Here is a 23707-nt window from a genome sequence, read left to right as displayed (position 1 = left end):
CGGCTACTCTCGCCGATCGGTTACAGCCAGCCGCAGCCGATGTCGAACACATCTCTTGTTTGTCTGATTGTTGTCACCTGTTCTTCATGTTCTCAGCTCCCTTTCGTGTTGAGTCCTCATTTGTCTGAGTGTGTTCACCTATTCCTCTTGTTCTCAGCTCCCTTTATATGTGTTCTTTTGCCCTCATGGTTTGCCAGGTCTTCATACTCTCTGTGCTACGTTGTTTGATTGATAGTCTAATGCAGTTTTTAGTCAGAGCTTACTTTAGTCTCACCTTGTCTAGTCTTGTCTCGTCGTATGTCTACCCTTCTATGTTCCTCCTGTGGTCAAGTCAGTCTTGTTTTTCCCCCTCGGGGTAGTTTTTGTTTGCCTTTTAAATTTTTATTTATTTATTAATAAAGCCTGATTTTCCTTGTAATTGAGTCCTTGCTCCTTCCATCACCCTCATACCTGACAGAATCAAAGTATATGGTTAATGTATGTGTTTGACTGAATTATGCTAATTATTTCCACATTTATGCTTGTCATGCACAACAATCCTTTATATGTGCAAGTCAGTTTAATGAGGAAGTGCTCCACTTGAGGAAGGATGCAGCTTGTACACCCATGTGCTGCTTCTGCAGTTTTACAACTAAAGCTTCTGAGAACACTGTGAACGGTTTGACTTGAAGCGGTAAGGTCAATTTTAATGCTGTCAATTTTAATTTCATATGCAGTTTTCTTTACTGGCATGACACATATTTTCTATATGCACTGCCACATTCAAATATTGAATAATATATTGGAAATTTGAATGTATAGCATTTATATTAATGCTTAATCAATGTTTTTTTTTTTTTTTGTGCAGATCTGTGGAATGCATGTTTAAAATGCAGATCATTTCAAGCTGTACAATCCTCTCTTTGTTAGTATTCAATATTTTGTGTACAGGTACGTATTACATGTTTTACAGTTACATTTAAGTTGAAATATTTGTACTAAATGTGAAAAAATATGTGTTTTTTTTTCCAATAAAACTTCACACTCCTCAACCATCACTTCTATATGTAAAATGTACATCATACACACTATGTACATGTGAAGTTTATGTAGCTTCATACATGCACATGTATTGAGCATGAACAGGCAACTATTATTTTAAGATACGAGATGTCCTGTGTCCAGGCATTTTATCACTTTCTTCTGTTATTCAAGGCCATGGAAAAGAGCACTGGACCATCACCTTCAATCCGCCAGAAATTACTGCAGTTCCAGGATTATGTGCTCTGATTTCATGTACCTTCACCTATCCAGAAGCAGCAAAACCTATTGAAAACGTTCAGTGGATAGTGTGTAATAAAAATGGTCAATGTAAAACTGATGGTAGTATTTTCATGGGGAAAGTGAGTACACAACAAGCAAACAAACTGGAAGAGAAGGAAACTGAAACAGAGCGGATTAAGATGCTTGAACCTGATCTGACCAAAAACAACTGCAGCATCATCATGAAAGATATAAAAACGGAAGATGAAAATGAATATGCATTCAGAGTGGAGGGGAAGCTAACACAGAAAAGCACATATAAACCCACAGTTAAAATGATCATTCAAGGTAATGCTTGCTTGTGTTTGGCAAAGATTAAAAGGTCCTGCCTTTTTCTCTAGTCTGATGTTCTCTTTCAGTTCTCAGTTGTTTCAGAGTTGTTTCACATTTTCTGATGCTATGATTTCATAATCTCAGCAGAGGAACATGAGGATCATGTAGAGGATTATGATCATGAGAGCAGAGGATCATGTTGGACATGATCTCTTAGATAAAGAAACTTAAACGGTTGTGCTATGCTAATCACACTGCTTTTTCTTTTCATCTTAAATATGCATTTGATCTGAATCTGTCCTCAAAGAATGACTCAGTTATTTACACTGTGGAAATCTGCAATGTCTACATTATGTTGTGTACCTCTCTTTGCAGACGAGCCTAAAATGGATATTCCTCCTCTCAGTGAAGGAGTGGAAGCCAATCTGACATGTTCAGCTCCTTTTCCTTGCCCGGAAACTCCACCTGAAATAACATGGTGGATCAAGACAAGAGGAGAAAATATCACCAATCTCAAGGATGACATCACTCTGATCACCCCCAGAAGCCTTTACATCTCAACTTTGCCCTTGACTCCAACCTCCAACATGCACAATGCCACTGTAGGATGTGACGTGAGCTATGGAAACAAAACCATCAGTGCCAGTAGGACTCTACAAGTCACGTGTGAGTACAAGTACATATTTAACCAAATTTCTTGAAAAGGCATGTTTCTTTGACAATTGCTAAAAACAAAAATTCTGAAATTCAGTTTAGAAGAGTGTAGCACTGCTCAGATCTACCATCTTCTACCATTGATCAATGAGTAGAACTAAAATGATTTATTTCTTGCATACTGTGTCTATATGGTGTCAAAACTAATGCTGTTGCTCTTTTCAGATGTACAGACTCTTCGAATTCTTGGCGATGACACAGTGATGGAAGGTGACACTCTCCGCCTGAACTGCACTGTTGAGAGTCACCCACCGTCCTCTGATCCTGTATGGAGGTTCAGTGGAACTGCAGATAAAATCAGGAACTACACGTCTGCAGAAAATCTCATGATTAACAATGTGAGAAAGGAGCATGCTGGGATATACGTCTGTGAGATGACTTATATGAGGGAGACTTTGAATGCATCCATCACTATCAAAGTCATTCGTAAGTAGAACCAGATTCCACATGAAATGTTGATAACCTAACAATGTCACAGACTTACAACATAGAAAATTACGAAACTGATAACATGGCAACTGTTGAAATACTGAATTATGATACATCTATGAAAGTTCATTGCGTGTTTGCAGGGGACAACCCTAAAGTCTGAATATATGCTAGGTGACACAAATGAATCGAAAATAAACAAGTCCTTCACTCCCGGATGTGGAAACTTGCTTGGCAAAGACGATCTGCTTAATTCCACCAAAACAACTTCAGGTAATACTCAGCATTTTATGCACTTTAGACACTGTATGTTTATTTCAGGGCGATTATGATTTAGCCAATTAGCCAATGTTCCTGGATTGACAACTTCCATTCAATCCATCACTATCAATGTCATTTGTAAGTAGAACCAGATTCCATTTGAAATGTTGATAACCGTGCCACAGACTTACAAACATAATTCACTTATATATAGACACATGTAAGAAATTCAAGATTATAACAATTTGTGTTCTTAAATTCAAGGTAAAGAAGCTATCCAAATGCAAGTGGACATTAGAATGATAATAGGATTTTTGTTTGGGATATCATTTTCAGCAGTCATCTTCTCTGTGGTTTTGTGCTGTCATGAGTCTTGGCACAGGTAAGGAAGTGCTTAAAATGTCTACATTGTGTTGCACCTCGTGCATCTTATACTATTTACATGAAGGTGTTTTGAGTGATATTGAGATGGGATTCTGGTTGATGTGAAACCATGTGAACACTGTTGTCCACAGACATGATAATCAGTATATTTTACTCCATTTGCTTGTCTTATTCCCTGAATATGTTTTCCAGCAGAGACAAGATACATGAAGTGATGGCCACAGACACAGACACTGAAGTTATACTGGAGGTTTTTTATGACCAACAAGGACATCAGAAAGTTTATTATTAAAAAAGCTCATAGGGAGGTCCTTAAATTCCCATTATGTTGTATTTTGCTTAATCTAAAATTGTAAAATATCTGGAGGTTATTGCTATTTCATTTGTTATGTTTATATAATTTAGTCTATATTTAATATAGGCTATACTTTTTACAAATACAGTACATAAACTTTATCCTATCTGAGCTTAATTTTAGTCTTTAGGATTAAAAATCCTTATCCATTTATATATGTATATTGTATTATACAGTATAAAAATTATGAATTGAATAGTTTTGTCATTCCATATTGTTTTCTCCATGCTCCGGTGTACTTTTATTTTATTTTTTACAATTAAACTGTGAATTACTTCAAAGTGTTCAAATGCATCATTTCACCCTTTCTGTGTTTTAAAGGATGTTTGTAGAACTAAAGTAAATTGTATACCCCCCAGGTGTACATTATCCATACATATGAGAAACTGTGTAGAACATGGAAATTTGTGTGGAGTTTTTTTGTTGTTGTTGAAAAATGTAAGCAAAATATTAGGTCTATTAGATATAAGATTACAGTTTTTCTTGATTGCTTAAACACTATAACCAGGCTTTTGAACTAAAATTTCAAAACACCATTTATCAAAAAGCATACCTGTCAAGTTCTGTGTGTTTTCTGACTGACCACAGCTCTGCCCAAACTTGAAAACTGCTTTATCTCTGATGAATGCAAAGGACAACTCAAATCTGTTCACTTTATGATTTTTTATTTTCTTAAAGATGGTTTGATAGATTTGGGATGGAACAGAATAGGTTGATAACGTACTCGGTTACTAACGTAACCTCGGTTCTCTCTAGAAGAGGGAACGAGTACTGCGTTTTTGTAAAAACGCTACGGGAAAAGTCTCTTTTCACGAAATACTGAAGCAAAAAATTATCCTTAATTTTCATACATGTAAAGCGCGTTGCGGCAGTGCTTAGCTATGGCGAGACGGCTCGCTCGCTCATTGGCTGCTCTGCAGCAACTGCATAAGCCTATCGAGCGAGGCCTGAGGTGACGTCAGGCCAATGAGGACGCTTCGCGCCCTCCTAGCCATTTCCCGCCGAGATGGGTGTGGCTAGCCTCTATATAAGGAGCTCGAGAAGGCTGATTCACTTGATTTTCATCGCCGAAGCGAACCAGAGTGAACCGTATGCACGGCAGAGAACGCAGTACTCGTTCCCTCTTCTAGAGAGAACCGAGGTTACGTTAGTAACCGAGTACGTTCTCTTACGAGAGTCCTCTCGTACTGCGTTTTTGTAAAAACGCTACGGGAACCCCTTGTAAAGCGCCGTGCGTACTGGGATAAAGACACCAATCACTGGAGCAAACCAGGTGTACAGTGCATAATCACCAGATAGACTCACAAAGAGTCTGATTACATAATTCCCCATATTGCAACGTCCACGGACGTAAAACATGACCTCACAGAGAGAGTCTAGAGACAAGAGGGGATTCCTCTGTCCTTATAAGGTTGCGTCAGCAGACGCGAATATGACATAGCATAGACAGGGTGGGGAAACCTGAGCTAAATGCGGGAAATGTGGGTCTTACACAATTCTGCCCATAAGACAGTCGGCAGCGCATTGCGCATGCGATTTCAGTGTTCTAGTTAGACAGCTGAATCGGCTACACCGATAGTAGCTTAGCCTGCAAGGCGGGAACCTCTAGGTTGTAAAACCTAATAAATGTAGACGGCGAGGCCCAGCCCGCCGCCGTACATATATCCTGTAGGGAAATCCCGCTGGACCAAGCCCACGAGGAGGCAACACCCCTCGTGGAGTGCGCTCTAACTCCCAACGGGCACTGGAGGCCCTTGGCAGTATAAGCCAGCGCTATGGCGTCAACTATCCATCTGGATAGGCTCTGTTTCGAAACAGCCATTCCCTTGGAACGTCCACTGAACGAGACAAAGAGCTGCTCAGTCTGTCTGAAGACAGCAGAGCGGGACACGTAAGCTCTTAAAGCCCTAATGGGGCAGAGAAAACTTGAGTCCCCTTCCTCACTTGATCCCGGCAGGGCAGACAGGGAGATGACCTGAGCCCGAAATGGTGTGTTGAGGGATTTTGGCACATATCCATGCTTAGGTTTGAGTATGACTTTAGAGTCATTAGGTCCAAACTCTAAGCACGTTGGGCTCACAGAGAGCGCGTGCAGGTCGCCTATGCGCTTCACTGAAGCGAGAGCCATCAAAAACACTGTTTTGAAAGACAAATGCTTGAGGCTAATAGATTGGATAGGCTCGAAAGGGGCACCTTTCATGGCCGCCAAAACCGTAGAAAGGTCCCACATAGGAACTGAAGGAGGTCTGGGAGGATTTAGCCTCCTAGCTCCCCTGAGGAAGCGGATGACTAAATCGTTCCTTCCTAGAGACTGCCCCAGCGTTGTTCTGGAAAACGCTGTAATAGCCGCCACATAAACTTTGAGCGTGGAAGGGGATCTGCCCTTATCCAACAGCTCCTGTAGGAAGGAGAGAACCTCCGTCACCTCACAATTGAGAGGTGATACGCTCCGAGCTGTACACCAGCCGGAGAAAACCGACCACTTCGAGGCATAAAGCCGCCGAGTCGACGGCGCTCTGGCCTGAGTGATGGTGTTTATCACTCCCTCTGCGAGGTTAACGGATAACCGTTGAGCGCCCACACGTGAAGCGACCACAGCTCCGGGTGCGGATGCCAAATCGAGCCCCCGGCCTGCGAGAGGAGATCTCTCCTCAATGGCACTGGCCATGGAGCGATGTCTGCTAGCTGCATCAGGACTGGGAACCATGCTTGGTTCTTCCAGAACGGTGCTACAAGCAGTATTGAGCATTTCGTTTCCTTGACCCGCTCTAACACCTGAGGCAGGAGGGAGACGGGGGGAAAAGCATAAAGCGGGCAGCGCGGCCATCCGTGGGACAGCGCGCTGTCGTTCTTGGAAAAGAACACGGGGCAATGAGCGTTTTCGCGGGACGCGAATAGGTCCACCTCCGCTCTGCCGAATCTCTCCCACAACAGCCGGGCTGTTTGTGGGTGTAGAGACCATTCGCCCAGGGGAATGTTGTTCCTGGACAGTCTGTCTGGGCCCACATTCTGGAGCCCAGGCACATGCACTGCTCTCAGCGAGCGCAAACTGTGCTGAGCCCATATTAGGAGGCGTTTCGCCAGCCTGTACAGGGATGTGGATTTCAGACCGCCCTGGCGATTTATATAGGACACCACGGCCGTGTTGTCCGAACGGACTACGACGTGTTGGTCCTTGATGTGGGGATAAAAGCGCGTTAGCGCGTTGTGCACTGCCAGCATTTCCAGGCGGTTGATGTGTTGGAGCTTTTCTCGTTTCGACCACAGGCCGAAAAACGGTCTGCCCTCGAGCAGCGCTCCCCATCCCGAGGTGGATGCGTCGGTCGACACCATCCTCACTCTCGAGGAAGTCCCCAGGCTTACACCTGATCGGTACCAGTCGTCTGCCAACCAAGGTGTCAGGGCTGTGACACAGCTCTGATCGACCTTGAGACGCAACCGGCCGGACACCCATGCTCTGCGCGGTACTCGCGCTTTCAACCAGAACTGCAGAGGGCGCATGCGGAGCAAGCCCAGCTGGAGGACCGTTGATGCTGAGGCCATGAGACCTAGCATCCTCTGAAACGTTTTGAGCGGGGTAGACGCGCCGCAGCGGAAAGATCTCGCCACGCGCTGAATGTGCAGCACGCGCTGTGGCGACAGCCGCGCTGTCATAGACTGTGAGTCCAGAATGGTACCCAGAAACGAAATCGTTTGACTGGGGTTCAGTGAACTCTTCGTCCAATTGACCGTGATACCAAGATTCTCGAGGTGGTCGAGTAAAATGGTTTTGTGCTCCACGAGCTGTGATCGTGATTGAGCTAGGATCAGCCAGTCGTCCAAATAGTTCAGCACTCGCATGCCTCTGAGTCTGAGAGGAGCGAGCGCCGCGTCCATGCATTTCGTAAATGTACGAGGTGCCAGGGACAAGCCGAACGGAAGGACTGTATACTGGTATATCTGACCCTCGAAGGCGAATCTCAAGTATCGCCTGTGACGTGACGCTATCTGTATTTGAAAATACGCGTCCTTCAGATCTATTGACATGAACCAGTCTCCTCGGCGAACCTGCGCGAGAATTTTCCTGGTCGTGAGCATTTTGAAACTGCGTTTCACTAATGCTTTGTTCAGCCGTCTTAGATCCAGTATGGGTCTGATACCACCGTCCTTTTTGGGGACTAGAAAGTATCTGCTGTATAGCCCCCCTTCGCTTTGAGCCAGGGGTACATGCTCTATCGCCCCTTTGCATATCAGTTTTGATATTTCGGCGCGAAGTAGGTGTGCTACTTCTAAATTCACCGTAGTCTCGACGCGCGCTGTGAAGCGGGGAGGGCGTCGACAAAACTGTAGCGAGAAGCCTCTTTTTATAATGCCTAGCACCCAGTCCGAAATCCCTGGAAGCGCTGCCCATGCTTCTGCATGGCTGGCTAAGGGCTGGATGCGAAGCGCGCTCTGTTCGCCGTGCGACAGAGGTGCTTCGAGGTGCGATAACATAGGCGTTATGCCTGTGGCATTCGAGGCGGGGGGCGCGCTTGATATAGCGGGCAGAGCGCTCGTCCTCGACCTTACTACAGTGCTTAACTGAGTGAGGGAGGTCTGAGCGAGCCCCGCGGGACTCATGTCTGCGAGTAAACGTGGGCGGGAAGCGGGCACATTTACTGCTTTGGCCGCGCTGCCTGTCTGAGCAGAGCGAGCGCGCACAGGTTTCGTTTTTACAGAGAGCCTGTGGTCTGTGAGACATAGTGTGTGTGGGCACTGGGGAGTGGGCACTTTCACTATATTGGAAGCGCAATCGACCTGAGTCGATTTTATGTGCGCGAGCCCTAAGTGTAGGGCTGTGCTTGTGTGTAGGGATGGGCACTGAGGAGTGGGCATCGACACTACATTTATAGCACCAACGGCCGTGGCCGGGACACCAGAAAATACACTCTTTTCGGGATATATCTGGGTAGCCGTGAAAACGGCTTTTGTGTGCAGGCGAGCGGGCAACTGTGCAGGCTTGCTTCTTGCAGAAAACGCTGGAACAGTCGCAAGTCTTGGGACTGAAACAGCGGTGCGCTTGGGTGAGAGACCGGCCGCAGCGGGGCTCACACACCTGCGCTTCCCTAGGAGTGCTAGGACTTCTTCGGGGCTTCCGGCTTCACCACAACCCTTGGTCGAGGCCCGCGCTGAGCAGGGCGTCGGCTGGTAGAGCGAGAGCGGGACCTAGAGCTGTGCTGCTGTCGCTGCTGTCGCTGCTGAGAAGGTGTGGCGGAAGGCGGGGGCTGATGCTGAGTGCTTCGCGGATTCTGTTTATCGCGATTCGCTGCAGAACCGGAGCGCTTCGGCAGGAAGTGCTTAAAGGCTTGGGACGCTTTCTGGGCCTCGGTAAATCTCTCCACGAACTCGGAGAGAGAAGAACCGAAAAGGCCAGCGGAAGACAGCGGGGCGTCGAGAAACGCGTTGCGCTCGGAATCAGCCATTTCCGTGAGCGTAAGCCATAGGTGCCTCTCAGCAACAGTGGCGGAAGCCATACATCTTCCCATGGCCTGTGCAGCAGACTTGGTAGCGCGGAGTATTAGATCCGAAGCGCTCCTCAGATCCGCGATGCAGATAGCCTCCGGTCCCATCTCGTCCAGCTTACGGAGGAGATCACCTTGGAAAATCTGCAGTGTAGCCATGGTGTGTAGCGCTGACGCAGCCTGCCCAGCGGCGGAGAAGATTCGCGCGAGCAGCGTCGACGTCATGTGGCAGGCTTTAGAAGGCAACACCGGTTTAGTCCGCCGTCCAGCAGAGGGCGGGCAAAGGTGGGTCGCTATCGCCTGTTCCACCGGCGGAAGTGAAAGGTAGCCTCGGTCTTTCGCATTATCCAGGGAGGAAAATGCTGGCGACACAGACGAGCGCGTTCGCGCAGAGTAGGGCGCATTCCAAGCCTTCGCCACTTCTTCGTGAAGCTCAGGAAGAAAGGGGGCGGGCTTAGATTCCGGAGAAGTGCGCTCACCAGGGAGGAAGCTACCATCCAGCCGGGTACGAGAAGGGAGTTCCGGTGCAGACCACTCGAGGCCGAGGCTCGCCGCGGCCAGCGCGAGTACTCGCATGAGCTCCTTCTCTATGTTGGCTCTCGTAGTGGGCTTGCGGGCAGGAGGCGCGAGGTCCTCAGAGCTCGCCCAGTCCTCGCTGCCTGAAGCTAGCAGAGAGCAGGAATCCTTCTCTCTCGACGCGGCCTCAGAAATGACTTCCTCTGATGAAGCGGCGGCAGACTGCGGGCGCTGAGCATCAGGAAGTGAAACAGGAGAAGCCGGTGAAGCAGGCGGGCAAACCGGCGAGCTTGGTCGAGCTGGAGCGGGTTCCGGGGCCCGCTGCGAGCGGCGCTTCTTACGGCGCGGCAGCGCGGCGGGGAGTGCAGACTCTGAGAAGGATGCCAGGCGAGTCCGCAGAGTCACCATCGGCAAAAGGTCGCAGTGAGGGCAGCCGCCGTCAGCGAGCGCGAGTGCTGCATGGTTCTCACCCAAACAGGAAACGCAGATGACGTGTTGGTCTCCCTGGGCGAGTGGGGCTCGGCACGAGCCACATGAAGGCATCTTTAAAAAGACGCAGCTCTTTTAGGGGGTGAGTGTCGCGGCGGCGAACACACACACACACACACAAACAGAGTGGTAAAGGATATATAGCGCCGGAAAGCGCAGCAGGTACGGCTGTAGAAGGCGGCGTTGCCAGCAGCTTCGAGTGGCTCGTCCCGCTGAAATGCTTGCCTCAAACGACGCTTGCTTCCTCGTGATCCAGCGATGCGTGAGCTTCGCTGAAGAGATGAAAATCAAGTGAATCAGCCTTCTCGAGCTCCTTATATAGAGGCTAGCCACACCCATCTCGGCGGGAAATGGCTAGGAGGGCGCGAAGCGTCCTCATTGGCCTGACGTCACCTCAGGCCTCGCTCGATAGGCTTATGCAGTTGCTGCAGAGCAGCCAATGAGCGAGCGAGCCGTCTCGCCATAGCTAAGCACTGCCGCAACGCGCTTTACATGTATGAAAATTAAGGATAATTTTTTGCTTCAGTATTTCGTGAAAAGAGACTTTTCCCGTAGCGTTTTTACAAAAACGCAGTACGAGAGGACTCTCGTAAGAGAACCTTTAAGATACACAAACCAAAAACATGAATTAGTTACAAATAAATCTCAATACCACTTTCTCAAAGTAATAATAAATAAATGTTACTGAATCCTCAAACCAAACCAAACAAAGTCATTCAGATTAACCTAGGATCTCTAATAGTTAATAATTGAAATACCAATCCCATAATTAAACTTATATAATTTAAACAATACACATGCTTAGAGTAACGTTACTTCTGTCAAGTTCTACGTTCACATAATAAAGTCTTCACTGTTTAATTTAAATTGCACGTTACAACCAAGCAAAAGTCATATAGAAGCCTGAACTCAACACATTCAATCACATTCTGTCCTACCAGTTGCGTCTTTGGATGATCAGGAGCTGTGGTCATAGTATCTTTTTTCAGGAACGGGTGAGAGGGCCAACTGAGCTCTTACTAGTGATGTGACATAGAGTGCCGAAGTAATGACGTCACTTTGTACTCACTTAAAAAAGTTGGGTTAAAAACGACCCAACAGCTAACCCAATGGTGGGTTGATATAGCACCGACCTATTGTTGGGTTATTTTAACCCAATAAATTAGGTAATTAGTTTTACCCAATAAATTGGGTTACAAAAAACGAATCTGTTGGGTTATTTGGTCAAAATGCTTTAATCAACCTAGTATTATTATAATTAACTATTATTGCCATGTAAATAAATAACTCACAACTTAAGTATATTAACAATGCTTTATTTACATTCAATTAGACATTGCATTCAAAAGTTATTGATAAAATTCTAAGAAACATTGGAATACAAATGTTTTAATATATATTAAACATATATGTTTTAAGTTCTAAGAAACATGGAATACAAAAACAAAAATAAACAAACAAAACAAACCAAAGCTTGTCCAGCTTATCCAATTATAAACTGCCTAAGTAGGCGACAGTGAGTTGATGGAACTCCTCCTGGCACAGAATATATTGTGTGTTGTAGAAACTGCCAAACAGCTGCTGCAGGCTTTGGATACTCAATGTCTACAACATAAAATAATTTAAAGCATGTATCCACAGCTTGTAAAAGGCTGTCTTGCTCTAGTGCCGCTCCTCCCACAATGACGAAGGCTTGTGAGCAGTTGAATTTATCCCCAATCTGCAGGACATGAGGGAATTGCCTCCGTTGCTCCTCCTCCTCCAAATATTGAATGATGTTTGTTCCAACCTTTAAAAAAAAAAAATTAAATGGTAAATATGCACACATGGATCAAATATTACCCAAATTGTGTTGTCATAAATGATGCACCTACAAATCATTTCAACAAATGCTATAAAGTAACAATTATTATTTGAGGTGTTTTAAAATTGTCTGGTTTTGCAATAACACCACAAATTAGCAAAAATATAACTTAAATGCCACTAAAAGAAAAGATGTAGAGTTTGATTGTCAAATTATATTTATTTTAATGAACCAAATGCAGATTTTTTTTTAATGTGTATATAAAACCAACACCAATTAGCAGAAATGAAGTTGTGTATGCATGTGTGTGCACCTGCATTTGTGTTTGTGTGGGGTCATGTTTGTCCCAAAATGCATTTGTGACTCAAGGCTTTCCTTTCTGTGTGAAAATGTTCTGATTTATTCTGGGTTTATTGATGTAAAAAAAAATAAAATAATAACTCTTGGGAATTGTGTTCCAAATAAGAAAGAAATTCAAACAGGTTATTAGGGACATGGTGAAAAAATTATGACCAATTTAAAACATTTTGGTGGACTACTTTAAGGAGAGGTGCCATTTGAATAATTTATTATCCTTCATTACTAGTAGGCCTAAGTTCTAATTTTCATGAAGTCAAATTAAAAAGGTTTCACTATATTAGTGATGCTGCTATATGCTTGCTACATTATCTCTCACCTGCAAATCTGTCGATTAATGTTTCAAGGTTCCACTTCTGAAGCGTTTCCCTTACATATGAATCCATAGCATCCTGTGTAAAAAAAAGTTTAGTTAATATAAAGTGAATTAACAAAAATAATGTTGTGACAATATGCTTTATTTGTCACTAACAATTTGTCACTAACCTACTATAAATTCACTGTAAAATCACAGCTGTAATTTTACAGTATGAGCTCCTGCAATGGCCATGTATTATGGTAAATTACCTCCATTTAAAATGTCCTTTTACTGCTATGTGTCATTTAAAAAGTAATAAATGTTATTATAAAGGAATAAAGTCTCAAACAACCGTCATTTTATTTAATGGGTAAGTTATGTGGTGATCTGAAAAGTGTTATGTAACTTAACTGGCTATTGTAATAACTTACTATCCAGTCATAGTTATATTTTATAATTTTTTATCTTTATAGAGTTGTCTAGATAAAATGTTTAATTAGGGTGTCCATATTTCGGGGCTTTTAATCGGGAACATGGGAAATTTCTCGGTAAATCGTTTGTGAATTTACATTTGGGCTCTTTTTTATCGCAGTTCAGGAGCCATGTGCCACTGTTGACAAGCCGTGGTGCAGTTTTGCGTTACGTACATCAGCCCGGTCTCACCCCAAAACGTCATATACTGACGCGTCTTGACCATGCGTCAACATACGACGAAAAGGGTACCCCTTTAACGTCAATATGAGACGCAGACAGAAGCGCACCAGCAGCGCCTCCTAGCGGTACCCTAACGCATACCTAAACCTACCCATAACCCGAATCGTCACACATGGACGTTATGGGGGTACCCTTTTCGTCGTATGTTGACGCATGGTCAAGACGCGTCAGTACATCAAGACCGACCGAACAATGGTGCGAGAAGGCGCGATCTAATTCTAAAGCAATGCAAAAACACACACAATGAATGGCATCCCGGCCGGACGCATTTTTTTTTTAGGTCCAAAAAGAAGACATGTCCGGGAAAAAGAGGACGTATGGTCAGCCTAGTTTAACACTTTGTAGTATTTTAAATTCACACTGTAGTTGGGATAAAACAAGTAAACATTTGCGCTACAATGTAGGCCTTTATATAACTCAGCATACCTTCTTCCTGTAAGTGACTGCGACACTGGATGGATGGACCAGGCTTCCGCTGGGTCTTGAAGCCGAGCGCGTCGGTTAATATATGAAAATATGAATAACTTTCCCCAAAAGAATCGGAAAGAACATAGAAAGTTAGGAAGAGTATCACAACCGAGTATTATTCGCCTAACACACGAAATACCAAGATGGCGGCGCGTGTACAACGCGAGGCTCAGCGTCTCTCCAGCTTTTGCAAACTGTGTATTATATATTTAGTTATTTTTAGCTTAGTTATTCGTAACCACTTTGCATTAACCTCATATAGCCGTCACACACTTTTGGACATCAAACTACGCTGCACAAACATTGCAATGGATACAGAAATATACCAACTGTTACCCCCGGAGCTATTCCGGTCCCTGGACTCGAGTGAATCAGCCAGACCGACAGGAAGTGCACGTCGCCGGCGCTGTGAGCGTAAACAAAGACGGGGTAAGCGGAGCGGCCTGCGGGCTAGGCTAAACTCAACCCGCATCGCCAAAGTCTACCTAGCATCTTCCTTGCTAACGTACGGTCTCTGGCAAATAAGGTAGACGAACTACGGCTCCGGATCACCCAGAAAAAGTTTATGGATTGCAATGTTATGGTTTTCACGGAAACTTGGCTCAATAACACCATCCCAGCCAGCGCGATTGAGCTACAAGGGTGTAACATCTACAGAGCCGACAGAACAGTCGCAGACTCCGGTAAAAGCAAAGGTGGGGGTGTTTGCATTTATGTAAACAGAGCGTGGTGCACCGATGCTGTTATTATTAAATCCCACTGTTCGGCTGACATTGAATACCTGTTCATCAAGTGTAGACCGTTCTACCTGCCCCGTGAGTTTTCATCTATCATAATTACTGCAGTTTATGTACCCCCGGATGCCACTGCTAAACTAGCTATGAAAGAACTCTGTTCTGCTGTTAATAAGCTGCAGACAGTGCACCCAGAGGGTGTTTTCATCATTGCTGGTGATTTTAACCATGCCAAATTGAGGTCAGTACTCCCCAAATTTTATCAAAACGTTTCATGCCCTACAAGAGGTGCTAATACTCTTGATAATGTTTATACAAACATCTCTGATGCCTACAAAGCTATCCCCCAGCCCCATGTTGGACAATCTGATCATTTATCTTTGTTCCTACTCCCCAAATATATCCCTGTCATCAAACGTGTGAAACCTACTGTGAAGACTGTAAAAGTGTGGCTGGAGGAAGCCGACTCTCTACTACAGCAAGAGTTTCAGAACACAGACTGGAATATGTTTGCCCGTCAAGCTACTTTGGTCTCTCACACAGATATTAATATCTACACAAGTTCCGTTCTGCACTATATCAACAGGTGTGTTGACAAAGTATCCACCCAAAGAATTATTAAAGTATTCCCCAACCAGAAACCCTGGATGAACAAGGAAGTTCGATTCCTGTTAAAGGCACGTGATGTTGCCTTTAAAACTGGTGACAGGGATGCCTACAGTTTATCCAGAGCCAACCTGAAAAGGGGTATCAAAGCAGCTAAACATAATTACAAACTGCGGATCGAGGACAAATTCAATAACAACGACCCTCGTCGTATGTGGAGAGGCATTCATGCTATCACTGATTACAAACCATCCAACAGCACCCACTCAACCAGCAAGCCTACCCTCCTAGACGATCTGAACGTCTTTTATGCTCGCTTTGATTTGGAAAACACAGAATCTCCTATCAAAGCAGAGCTCCCACCTGATCACCTGCCACTCACGCTTACCACCGGTGATGTGTGCTCTGCCCTGGGCAGGGTGAATGCACATAAAGCTGCTGGCCCTGATGGCATCCCAGGCCGAGTGCTTAGGGTTTGTGCAGTACAGCTGGCAGACGTCTTCACCAACATCTTTAACCTCTCTTTGGCCCAGGCCATCGTCCCGACCTGTTTCAAAACAACCACCATTGTGCCAGTTCCAAAACCTGGTGCTGGATTGGCCCTTAATGACTTTCGTCCCGTCGCCCTCACGCCGATCATCGCAAAGTGTTTTGAGAGGCTGGTTCTCTCTCATCTGAAAAAGTGCCTGCCCCCAACACTTGACCCATTTCAGTTCGCCTACAAATCCAACAGGTCAACTGAGGATGCCATTGCCTCAGCTCTCCATACTTCTTTGAATCACTTGGATAAAAGCAATACATATGTCAGAATGTTATTCATTGATTTTAGTTCTGCTTTTAATACTGTGATTCCATCCAAGCTAATCTCTAAACTCATTGATCTTTGCATCAGCCCTTCCCTTTGTAACTGGATCCTGGACTTTCTTACTAACAGACCACAGTCTGTTAGGATCGACAACCAACACTCCTCCATTCTCGCCTTGAACACTGGTGTGCCACAGGGCTGTGTTCTGAGTCCAATCCTTTACTCTCTCTTTACCCACAACTGCCAATCTGAGCATGTCTCAAACTCCATAATCAAGTTTGCAGATGATATCACGGTGGTTGGCCTGGTCAGTGGTGATAATGAAAAGGCCTACAGGGAAGAGGTTGATCATCTGATAGAGTGGTGTGCAAGCAATAATCTTATACTCAATACCCAGAAGACTAAGGAGCTGATTGTGGACTACCGGCGGACTAAGAAAGGCTACACACACACTCCCATTTATATTGATGGGTCTCAAGTGGAAAGAGTGTCTAGTTTCAAATTCCTGGGTGTACATATTTCTGAGGACCTTACCTGGACCATCAATACTGCTAGTCTCATCAAAAAGGCACAACAGCGCCTCTACTTCCTTAGGAAACTAAAGAAAGCCCGCCTGTCCCCCCTTATACTGCTGAACTTCTACCTATGCGTTATTCAAAGCATCTTAACAAACTGTATCACAGTGTGGTATGGCAACTGCACTGTTTCAGACCAGAATGCCCTCCAACGGGTGGTCAAAACGGCCCAAAACATCATTGGTACTAAACTGCCTTCGATCAAAGACATTTACCATGAGCGATGCCTACAAAGGGTAAGATGCATTATTAAAGACACTTCTCATCCCACCCATGGACTATTTACTCTTCTCCCATCTGGGAGACGATATAGGAGCTTTCGCTGTCGCACGAGCAGATTCAGGAACAGTTTCTGCCCATCTGCGGTTAATAGACTAAACGCTAAACTAAAATGAGGAACACTACATCCAACCCGGTTGTGGCCATTGGCCAGTTATACATATTCCAACCCCCAACTTTGTTAGACAACTGCACTTGAGCTGGTCTCTGCATCTGTATTCTTTATTCTGCTCTTTAAAAAAAAAAAAAAAAAAACCTTTTTTTTATTTTTATTATTGTTATTTTATTATTAGTATTCCTGTTTGCACTCCTGGTCAGATGCTAACTATGTTTCATTGGCTTTGTACTTGTATTTTGTCAATGACAATAAACTGAATCTGAATCTGAATCTGAATTAAGAAATTGGCTGGCTATATTGCCATATTGGTGTCGTTAGTCGCAGATAGCGGACAAAAAGCAGTCAGCTGGGAGAAATAAACATGGAAATTGAACTGAACATTTAGAAAAAAACGGCAATAATACTATGTAAGAGCTTAAAGTCACATATCGAAAAAAACAAACATGTATACAATATGCATACTGTAGGCTATAGTGTAATATTAACTCACCCGTGTATCTTCTGTCAGCTGCGGGGATCAACCGTTGAAATTTGAATTTTAACCCAACGGGCTGCGTTGTTATAGAAACAACCCAATAAATGATCCGAATAACCCAACAGAACGACCCAATATTTTTAACCCAGCTATTGGGTACACAAAATAACCCAACGTTTTTTAGAGTGTAGGCCAACCCGGAAGTTAGCGGCGCATGGGTTCCCTCGATCAAAAAGCAATGCATTTTCCCCATAGACTTTTGGAAAATCGCAAAAAATAAGATCTGTGTTCAACAAAGAGTTGTGACCCTTACACGTTTTGTCTATCAAGATAATCTTTACAAGTTAATCCAAAATGTATACATTTTGAAGCCTAAATAAAGCCGTCGGATATAAAATGCTAACGGTAGGCTATCAACGGACTACAGCACACCATGGTCGCGGATCAACGTCATCATCAAGCTTCCTCAAACTCACTCGCTCGCTCATTATGATCTGCGCTGTGTATGAACTTATTTTTTACAGTCTATGGTATGAACCTATTTTTACAGTCTATGGTATGTTTTTACAGTCTATGGTATGAACACTTATCCACTTTTTCATGAGAAATACTGCCCCTTCTGTTTTTCAAAAAATGTTAGAAACTAATTTTGTTTATGCGTGCCTCTCTGAGATTTTTTAAATATTTTGTTAATGTTTTATTTATTCGTTTATTATTTTGTTAGTTTACATAAACCTTAATATTATTTTCTTTGTGATTAAGATTATTATGCCTGATCATTGTGCCCCAAATAAACTTTAAAGATTATCTTTCACTGTATTATTATGTTTGATTGTATGTTTGCATACCATTTGCTAATTCGCCAGGAAAAAAAAAAACGCGCTTTAACAATCTCAGAAGCACTAACGTTAGCTATGGCCGTATCAATTTCCATGTCCTTTTTCTTAGACGATAGAAAAACCATAGATCGAAGAGAGAACAACTATAAATCTGGACATGAACAGTGCAGCTTAGATGCTGGTTTACTTGCCGGTATTGTAAGGGCCAGCATGAGGTACAAGGTTAATCGAGTAAGTAAAACTAGGGAGAGATAGAGGAGTTATAATAGTGTTCTATGTATTTAAGATAACTATACAAATAATCTCTGAACAAGCATAACGCAGTTCAATTCCAAACATTTAATATAATAGTTGTATATAATTATATATGTTGAATTTAAAGAGAATTGTCAATAGCAAATGCTTATTATAATATATTATATTTAAACCATATATGTTCCCTAAATAAACCATATATACTCATTTTGTTAACATTTTCTATTTTTACCTGGTAATCCACAAGCCCCAATGTGAGAGCCTGTGTAGTAAATTTTATCTCACATTCACATTACTGTGAGCTGACTGGAGTGTAGTTACAATAGTATACAAGTAATATGCAATAGTTTAACATTTAATTTGTGTATTTGTCAGACAGTCAACTTACAGTGCATTAAGGCTATACATATCAGCGTGTTCTCTGGGAATTGTCCACGTTTATATAGCACATTAAATATAGTTAACATTTACTACTAAAATAACAAAGATTAATATCATTGCCTGCTTTAACTACCGGCAATGCTGTTTACAAATACAATCATATTATTATAGGTGGGTAAAAGCCAAGTTCACAAGGTGCAGGACCCACCCTTTCTATAATTATATCCAAACAAGTTACAATAAAAGTCAATAAACCAGGTATTATTTTGAATATTTTAATTAAACACATTTCTCAACGTAACGTTAGCCTTTAATAAAACTGCAGCGGATCTAATCTATTAAACAGTGGCAAAGTAAACAAGCTTTTAGATATTTTAAGAGAAAGACAAAAGGTATTTTAGCTGTTGATTTGGTTATGAAAAACGTTTATTCTTGCTACTGCTAGCCTTTTTTACTCCATCTGGCACGAACCCAGAGTCTCCGCTGGATAACATCGGACGGAAAACAAACGAGATTTAATTCGATGACTTGTGGTTGCATCTCGGGACAAAACAAAAATAACGTTATGTAGGCTATATTAACTGAAAGGTAAACTTCTAAGAACGTGAAGCTGAAACGCGGGCTAGTGAGAGATTTCATGTTTGTCATGATGACGTCTAAAGTCTCCGCCAAAGGATGTAGTCCCTTTTAGCAACTTGTTAGCAACCACCGTTTTTAAGACACAATAAAGTTTTAAAAAATCACAAGCAGGTTATAACTGGTGTGTTTTATGTCATAGATCAAAACGTGAAAATATTTAGAGGCTTTGTTAACCACAGACCTTATTTCAGGCGATTTAGCAAAAACCCATTCAAAAAACCCATAGACTTTAGGGCGAGGGAACCCGTAGTGCTAAAATGCTAACTCACTTCCGCGTTTTGGCCTACAAAGTGACGTCATAACTTCGGCACTCGATTTGAACCGAGGCGTCGAAGCCATAGACAGTATAAGAGGTCGGAGCTTGTGTTGAGAAAAAATGGGCGTGCCAGATGAAGCCGCGATTCGAGGCTTGTGTTGTTAACGTGAAAATCACGTGACTGATGACAAACGAGGCCTCGGTTTGTGTGGATACGTCATCGGTTTGGTCTGAGTGTCGCTTCCGGATAAAAGGCGGTTCGAAACTCGCGCCACCTTGTGGGTGTTGTCAGTAAAAGCAGTTGTAGTAGTGTCAGAGTCAGAGAGTTAGATAACTATCATTGTCATTGTCGTTATTGTGTCATATATGTGTTAGGGCTGTATATTATTACATTATCAGGTTAGAATAGTTATAGTATATTGTTAGTATTAATTATAGTAGGCTTAGCTATATTATAGTCTTGTTATATTAATTAGATAAGATTATTTGGATTGCTCTGGATTTTTTTATTTGGATTGTCCTTTTGGATTTGTTTGCTTTTTGTGACTCTTCCTTTTTCCTGGTAATGGAGTCAGCAAGAAAGAGGGAATCCTCCCCTGTCTGGGCTCAACAGAAGCATCAGTATCCTCATTTATACCAGCTGGCACTGCCATTTTTTAAATAAGTGTGTTACCCCAACACACTTGAAATAATTCTGTTTCTCAATAAAAATAGATTGTAATCCTTCCTTCCAGACTATTCTGTTGCAGTTTACTTTATTACACTCCCTCCAACATAAGCACTGCACTCAACACAGTGTCACTGTTGTTGTTCATACTGTCACTATCCAAACAATTAATGAATAATTAATTAACTGTGTGTGTGACTCTGCACAAGTAAATTCAGACAGAGAAAGATACATATTTTATATTATACACAGTAATGGACAAATGTCTGCTCATGTCTTTTTATTATTGCAAATGAAAGGTTACATACATCAACAGCGAGTACAAAATAAATAAATAAATACATATTTTTATTTATACAAATATTTTTCTAAAATATATATACAGGTTCAGAATGAATGAATTTGTCTGCTATTTCTTTGCACAGTAGCTAGGTGTCACTAGTGAGCAATGCTGAATGAAGCTTTGAGTAATGAACCTTTGGCTGAAGCAATGGGCTGCGAGGTATCAGTGGTTCAGGAAGCCTCATTTTGCCATCACTAGCTCTTACCAAACATTTCAATGCCATGCCCTTCCTTCGCCTGGTTCTACCAGACTCTCGTACATTTCATTTGTACAGAGAGTCTGGCCTCTCTCCATTGAGAAACGTTTACTTCCTTGTAGGCGGGTTCGCTGTTAAAGTTCAAAACTATTGGATCTGCCCAGAGTCACTCAGGATCTGCCATAGCCAATCGCTAACGTGTAGTCGTGACGTATGTCATGCGCCGAAACCGGCCGGAAACAACAAGTCCGAATGATCAGAGGATTATGTTTAGAATAAGATGTCTGTCAACGAGAGCTGCAGGTTTTGTTCATCGAATTTAAGAGTTCAAGGAACAATTGTAAATTCTAAATGTATATTTGACACTCAGTCATTTAATGCAGGTCTGTGGTCACTGTCTCAAAGAGCATGCACAGAGTCCAAATGAAAACAATTCCCCATCGTCCAAATTAAACACTTCCCCATCGTTAGTACACATTGATGGCCTAAGACACGAAACGAGCGGTTTGTGTGAGAAAACGAACAGTAGCCTATTTATATCGTTTTTACCTCTCTGAGGGCGCGCGCGCATCCTGGTGTGTGACGTGTGCGCAGACTGGTGCATAGATATATACACTAGAAGTCGCCTTGTCTACGGCAGTTCATTGGAACGAATGTCTTTAAGGCGACATCTAGTTTACATATCTATGCCGCTGCGGTCGTTTCGGATCTGCCGCAAATGCTGTACAGTGATCACCGTCCAAAATGTCACGGTCATCGTGCACGCCGAGCTGCCCAGCACGAACTCCTAACTTTTCTGCCTCCTTCACTTGGTCCTCCATTAGTGCAACAAGAGGGGAGACGACAACAACTATCGCCTTTGCATCCCTATCGTTCGCCTTAGCTAACTCATTAGCGGAGTGAGCTGGAAAATCAAACTTTTCCCGAACCCCGTGGGGAGGAGGGTCACAACATCATGGCCACCAACAAAACTTAGCAAACATTGTTCTTGCTCCGGCTTTAACTTCTATATATTCGGCAGTTTTGCAACAACGGACCGAATAGCTTTTCTCACGTCTTTCTCTGCTGCCATTACTGAACTCCAACGCAAACTGACGCACTACATCAACGTCATCGTTCTCAGCCACTCCCTCTGTTCGCTGATTGGTCCTACAAAAAATTGGTTTCTGGAAACCTAAGAATATACAGCAGTCCCAGACGTAGTACTTGAAGGAAAATGAAATTGAGCGGAAGTGCGTAGGAGGGCGCAGCCAGGCTAGCCCTTCCTGTGGGTGCGCAGGCAAATATGGTCCCAAGAACACTTCCGAAAAGTTGGTTCCACCAACTCCGGTTGCATGGTTGCCCCCCTGCAGTTTGGGAGTGCTCGGAGTGTCCTGGGTGAATCTAGGCTGGAGTGCTCAGTACAACTTGAAACCATGAATTGACACAACAATACCCATTTCCCTAAACTATAAACACTATTCCCTGTTTTGACACATAAGTCAGATTTGTTGAACTGTCACTGCACACACAAATCCCTTCATTTATCATTGCCTGCACCATGTTGTCATTTCATTTAGAAAGCACTAGCATTCAATATTGTTCACTCAAGTCAGCACAGCTTCAGCTCAGTTAGCACACAATTACCCAGGTGGAAACACTAAGAGTCAAAATTGATCACACACCAATCAGATCCTTCAATAGACAGATAAAGTGAAGCTACATGAAGAGGAAGAGGAGGAAGAGGAGGAGGAGGAGGAGGAGGAGGAGGAGGAAGAGGAGGAGGAGGAGGAAGAGGAAGGAGGAGGAGGAGAGGAGGAAAAGGAGGAGGAGGATGAGGAGGAAGAGGAGAAAGAGCAGGAAGAGGAGGAAGAGGAGGAGGAGGAAGAGGAGGAGGAGGAGGAAGAGGAAGAGGAAGAGGAGGAGGATGATGAAGGCAAGGCCAAAGAGGAAAAGCAGTGCCGATCATAAGAACCTTCAGGGAGAAAAACAAGTAGATGTACTTCAGACTGCTCTCTACTGTAACTTTTGAGTGCAGTACACTGTGCTGTTATAACACATACATGTACTGTAGCTGTTGCCCTATACTACTGTAATAAAAAGAAATGTGTCAAATTGCTTCACATAGAGATGGAGTTTTCTGAATGCTTCCATTTTGTAAAAAGGATGTGTTACAGAGACAGTAATCAGTTCTATGTTTCTACACAAAGACGATGAAATGGAAGAAGCCTGCCAAATATTTCAGTTGATGCGTGCCGGCGGGGAACAGGCATACAAGTGGATTTTACCCCCCACTGCCTGGCTAGGGTCAACATAGCCTGTGTTGCTGACAAGATTCTCTGGCCTGACCCAGACCAAAGACGGTATGCTGGGGCAGAGTATTTCTGGCCGGGAGAGCTCAATGCGCTGCAACTGAAGAAAACACATGCAAATAAAAAAAACCCCAAAAAAAACCATGCATATAGAAAAAAAACACCCACAAATGAAAGCTGCAGTAGGGAGTTTTTAGAAAACAGTAAGCAGGGCCATCGATGACGGCGGATTTCAGTTATGGCACATTCACTGGTAGGGACGAAACATCAACAATATGCTTTACATTGACTATGACCTGCCCATACTTTGACTACAAACTTGGTCCTCAAATCATTACGTATTTTGCAATACATGTAATGTTACTTTATAACGTTGCACTCTTTCTATAAGTTATAAATAGCTA

General features: G+C 43.4%; 2 protein-coding genes and 1 long non-coding RNA gene across 5 annotated transcripts; 1 reads left to right on the top strand and 2 right to left on the bottom strand.

The window, feature by feature from the left end:
* Window positions 1-584: 584 nt before the first annotated feature.
* Window positions 585-3999, top strand: LOC309505505 (sialic acid-binding Ig-like lectin 14). 3 transcript variants are annotated; one of them, XM_082178906.1, is made up of 8 exons: window positions 585-673; window positions 848-930; window positions 1195-1590; window positions 1951-2241; window positions 2455-2715; window positions 2893-2991; window positions 3244-3361; window positions 3559-3999. In XM_082178906.1, the coding sequence occupies exons 2-8, from the start codon at window positions 861-863 to the stop codon at window positions 3653-3655; spliced, it is 1332 nt and encodes a 443-aa protein (XP_082035032.1). In that variant the 5' UTR covers window positions 585-673; window positions 848-860; the 3' UTR covers window positions 3656-3999. The 3 variants fall into 3 exon arrangements, with proteins under 3 accessions (XP_082035032.1, XP_082035031.1, XP_082035033.1); XM_082178905.1 differs by having other exon boundaries at window positions 3556-3999; XM_082178907.1 differs by lacking the exon at window positions 1195-1590 and having other exon boundaries at window positions 3556-3999.
* A 996-nt stretch (window positions 4000-4995) lies between these two features.
* On the bottom strand, window positions 4996-6923 carry LOC309506066 (uncharacterized protein). The gene is made up of 2 exons (XM_082179615.1): window positions 6769-6923; window positions 4996-6714 (listed from the first exon to the last, which is right to left on the bottom strand). The coding sequence occupies exons 1-2, from the start codon at window positions 6780-6782 to the stop codon at window positions 5286-5288; spliced, it is 1443 nt and encodes a 480-aa protein (XP_082035741.1). The 5' UTR covers window positions 6783-6923; the 3' UTR covers window positions 4996-5285.
* Window positions 6924-11640: 4717 nt separating this feature from the next.
* On the bottom strand, window positions 11641-13945 carry LOC309505390. Its single transcript, XR_014208420.1, has 3 exons — window positions 13803-13945; window positions 12684-12756; window positions 11641-11992 (listed from the first exon to the last, which is right to left on the bottom strand). It is a non-coding gene; the product is annotated as an uncharacterized lncRNA (long non-coding RNA).
* Window positions 13946-23707: the final 9762 nt, after the last annotated feature.

The sequence above is a fragment of the Leuciscus leuciscus genome (assembly GCF_965113295.1).
Source record: "Leuciscus leuciscus genome assembly, chromosome: 9".
NCBI classification, from domain to species: Eukaryota; Metazoa; Chordata; class Actinopteri; order Cypriniformes; family Leuciscidae; genus Leuciscus; species Leuciscus leuciscus.
Note: the sequence above shows the minus strand (reverse complement) of the source record. Positions and strands in the feature narration are given on the sequence as shown.

Bases quoted from the DNA above. Each gene is read 5' to 3' on its own strand.
- LOC309505505 (XM_082178905.1), top strand. From the start codon at position 861: ATGTTTAAAATGCAGATCATTTCAAGCTGTACAATCCTCTCTTTGTTA. The intron at 931-1,194 runs GTACGTATTACA...CTGTTATTCAAG, and splicing joins ATTCAATATTTTGTGTACAG to GCCATGGAAAAGAGCACTGG. The intron at 2,716-2,892 runs GTAAGTAGAACC...AATATATGCTAG, and splicing joins CATCACTATCAAAGTCATTC to GTGACACAAATGAATCGAAA.